The sequence below is a fragment of the Monopterus albus genome, unplaced genomic scaffold, assembly GCF_001952655.1.
Source record: "Monopterus albus unplaced genomic scaffold, M_albus_1.0 scaffold175.1, whole genome shotgun sequence".
In the NCBI taxonomy this organism is placed as follows: domain Eukaryota; kingdom Metazoa; phylum Chordata; class Actinopteri; order Synbranchiformes; family Synbranchidae; genus Monopterus; species Monopterus albus.
The window spans coordinates 244,761-248,891 of NW_018128055.1; the positions used below are offsets into that span (position 1 = coordinate 244,761).

Sequence of the window (4,131 nt, forward strand, 5' to 3'; positions counted from 1 at the left end):
TCACATTTCAGCTTTGTGGTTTAATAAAGACCTTATAAATATGGCATATCACAGCAGAGTTTCACTTTTACCCCAAGTAAAAAGTTTATTTGCAGTAATACCACACATCCTCTGTGTATTCTGAAAAATGACAAAAGTTAACATAATATGGATACCACAAAGTACATATTCTAAAATGGAATATTACAATATACACAGTGTGCTACAATTACAGTGTTAGAAGTAAAGCAGACAAATGGCAGTTTTGTGCAAAAACATCATCAATACTGAACATATAATCACTTACTTCTCAACACCAAACTGTGTGCATATAAAGAAATAGTGAATGATTACCAGCTCTGAGGTGCAAGCTCCATCCTGCTCCATCAATAACACTGATGGAACACATTTATTTCATTTTCTTGTGAATAAGATTAGAACTCACAGCTGTAGTTCTGTAGTAAACCCCTGGTCTTCCAGATGTTAGATAATCACTGAGCAACAAGGGCATTCAGACTGCACTCCAGGCTACAGTTATGCTTTACATAATGCTTTAAGGAGAGCACCACATCTTTGGCCTGCACCATCAGAACTTATCCTCTTGGTCCATTAATGTTATTTGGTCATCTGTTCAGATACAAATATAGGTCAATAATTTAATATTAAAAAATAAGGCAAGTTTCTTTTTTTTTCTTTTATGTAAAATTTTTTTAACCATTCATGTTCTTCCCAGTGGGATCAATCAGTCCATCGTGCACTGTTCACTGTCCACAAAATCTCATGTTGTGGAGTGGTTATACTCTTGCACATCAGGTTGAGTTATTGACCAAATCAGAACAGCCCACTGCTTCATCACCTTCCAAACTATTAATAAAAAGAGACTGTAAAACTGATTATTTAAAAGTTTCTGCCTGCAGATTCACCCAGCTTTGTTCAGTTCATATGGCCTTGACATCAATAAGGTGGCCATGCTGGGCCCCTTGCCTTAGGGTCTTGATCCCTTGCAGCTTGCGGCCGTGGAGCGTGAAGCGAGACCATGTGGCCAGCTGGAGCAGGGCGCAGGTGATAGGCACAAACACCAACATGTGGAAGCAGCCAAGGCGTAGAGGCTGAGTCCCTGAGCCAGCGGCAACGTGAGGCACAGAAACCACAGAGTCCTTCACAGGTTCCCTCTCAAAAATATCATAACCTGAGGAGCATAAAACCAGCATGGGTAAAAAAGTAGGTCCATGAACTTCAATATATGGATTTCACACATTAAACTCCTTTCTCAGGATGGATGGTTCCCGAACGGAAACCTTACTAGATTTTAATCTTTTGTTATGAGGCAGTCCTGCAAAAAATGTAAAGAATATGACATAAACCCCACTCACTACTAAAGAACCCTAATAACTCAACACATCAAACATACCTAAGTCTGCAGTCTATTCTAGGTCCTGTCCTCTTCAGCGTATGCACAAATTAGATGCACGCTCATCTATGTAACAATTTTCTCTAACATGAACATTTTTATAGTGATGTTGATTAATGTGCACTGTAGCTTAAAAACAGACCAAAAGAATTCCTTACAGGCTTTCCCGGTGTTTTACAGCACCTGAAATAAAGAGCAACTCTCCTTACACCATAAAAAACACTTTTATGAGATCAAAAATCAACCTTAAAGGAAAAAGACCACCATTCATTTGAGAGTGTAGGCTGTTGTTTACAACCTAAACTGGTCACAAGATGAGATAAGAACATGTGGTTACACCTCTGTTAAATAAATCCATATTATTTGTCTGTGCAGATCTGTCTCGCTCGTCCATTTGTGCAAGTCAGACCTATATGATCTTTGCAACAGTTTCACTTTAAGATTTCAATTATACAAAACCTCATCATTCAGTTGTGAACACACTGATCATAGATAAAGATGGAATTCCAATAATTTGCTGAGCCACCTGAGAAACAGACAAAAGATACTACTAGATACTTTGCCAGAAAGACACAAAGACAAATGCAGCAACTTGTGGCAGTGTTTCTGTCTGTACCTGTGTAGACGCACAACAGCCAGGTGCCAATGAGTGGCGCCAAAGTCTGGCCAGGTTTGGTCAACAAGGCAACCATCCCGAAGAGGAGAGCAGAGGTGGCCTGCTGACGTCGGTTGACCACAAAGTCCTCGTCCACCAGATCCGAAATAACCAGTTTCAGCAGCTTGCACGTCCCTTCTGTAAACACCCGGTTACTAGGAGGAAGACACGTCAGGTTACACTCTAGAGACCCAACAGTCTGGAGTCTTTTAACGGGAAACATCAGCTGCAATGTAGTTTATATTCATCATGTCTTCATATGTTCAAAGCAGCCTCTAAGGAGGGGAACAGTTAGAGTTTGACCTAACAGAGTGGAATTAGGTGAGCCTGTGTGTGCAAAACCACACTATGGTGTCACCTGCAGTCAGTGTGATTTGTACCAGCTCAGCCTGAAGGCTTGAAACAACCAAAAGCATTTACACACAGATTACTTCTACCACAGATGGTGACTAACCACACAACCATCAGGACTGGGCTTTAGTGCTTGAAAAGGAATTTAAACCCTGTTAACTTTAAAAAAAAAAGCAGATTGTGGGCCGTACCCTCAATACTGTGAGTCAGACTCATCAGAACTGGAGCACCTGGAAGCTAAGCTACTTCATGTCTTACCTGATCCATAATCTTCATAAGTTTGCCTTTTATTTACTGAACAATGTTTTGCTATTTTTCCTATCTACCTTGAAAGAGAGCTCCCTCCTCAGTTGCTCTTCTTTTCTCCTTTACCCCCATTAAAGGGTTAGTACACCCAGAAATACTTTTCTTTTTTTTTTTAAAGGTTTATTTTTCCTTATCTGATTCAAGGCTCTATGGTGAGAGGGTACTCTACCTTGTACAAACTTTAACGCCCTTTGTGGCTAATTTGGAGCTATATAAACTAAGCCTCCGTGCTCATTATCAATGGCAAAGGCCACCCTAATTGGAGCGAAGTTACAGCAAAGAAAACTTAACACTACATGTGGACACAACATAACAAATGCTGAGTTAACTTGGCAACAGCCTGTGGCGTGTTCTTGTGAATGCTGTGCACAAAGTGGTTCTACTTGTCCTTGATACAGTAGCAAGCAAAGTACTCAGTCCCTTTAAGTTCTTGCATTCTTTGAACCCGCTGTATATGCTACTGTGTTTATTTTTTCTTTAAGATTAACCACTTTCAGCATTGAATACACAAATAAAACAAGCAAATAAAAAATAAAAAAAGCTGTCACACATCAGATCCCTGATGCGTGTGCTGACGTGTAAGCGTGGCCATACCTAGCAATGAAGATGCACAGCAGATAAATGTGGTCAGCCCCTGCCAGCAGCATAGCCACACTAAGTCCCAGTTTGAGCATAAATAGCCAGCGGATAACCTGGTAAACTCCATAACGCTGGCACAGTGTCAGGAAATACAAGTTGTTCAGGTGGGGGGCAATGTAAGAGATCCCTGCGTGAGAGCAGAAGCAGAGCTGCCTTAAAAAGACTACGCATCAGCAGAAATAATAATTAATAAAAAAAAAAAAAAAGGAAGTGAATGGCCAAAAATAACATGCAACTTATATATAAAAATACAAATCTCTTCTGTTTTAGTCACATTTCCATCTCCTCACACTTAGTTCAGAACGTCATGGGATTTCTGACAGCTTCTTGATCGTTAAATCCAGGATGATTATTTTTGGGGAAGATGTGCCTCCACATATTCGTCAGCTCACTGGCAACTGAGGTCTGCTTGTCATAAATAAAGCTTGCGTGCCAGTAGAACAGCTTTAGTCTGTTTCCCATACAGCACTGTCAAACCCAGTATTAAAAATTAAGACCTCTTCTTGCAGTTAGTTTCATAATGCAGTGAATATGTATTTTTTGGTATAATTAGCCCATGCCTAGCTCTAGCAGTCCTAAACTATTAAGACTTGAGCCTATGAGTTAATTCCTCTAAGTTAAGGGGTTCTTACCAAGTAAGACTGAACCTGTAGAGGCAGAGATATTGTCAGACAGGAGATGTTCCAGGAATAGAGGGAAGAAGTTGTTGTTGAAATGGCAGTGAAATACCTGTATGAGGAGCACAGACAGTAACAGAACACAACTGTGTAGATGACGTACACCAGACTTC

General features: G+C 40.3%; 1 protein-coding gene across 1 annotated transcript in view; it reads right to left on the reverse strand.

Moving 5' to 3' along the window:
* mfsd13a (major facilitator superfamily domain containing 13A) overlaps positions 1 to 4,131 on the reverse strand; it is an 8,472-nt gene continuing 4,341 nt past the window's right edge. The window contains exons 6-9 of the mRNA XM_020616585.1: positions 3,974 to 4,070; positions 3,297 to 3,468; positions 2,007 to 2,200; positions 1 to 1,168 (exon numbers count right to left, since the gene is read on the reverse strand). Coding sequence (XP_020472241.1) covers positions 918 to 1,168; positions 2,007 to 2,200; positions 3,297 to 3,468; positions 3,974 to 4,070 — 714 coding nt within the window. The 3' untranslated portion in view covers positions 1 to 917. The remainder of the gene's footprint in view (positions 1,169 to 2,006; positions 2,201 to 3,296; positions 3,469 to 3,973; positions 4,071 to 4,131) is intronic.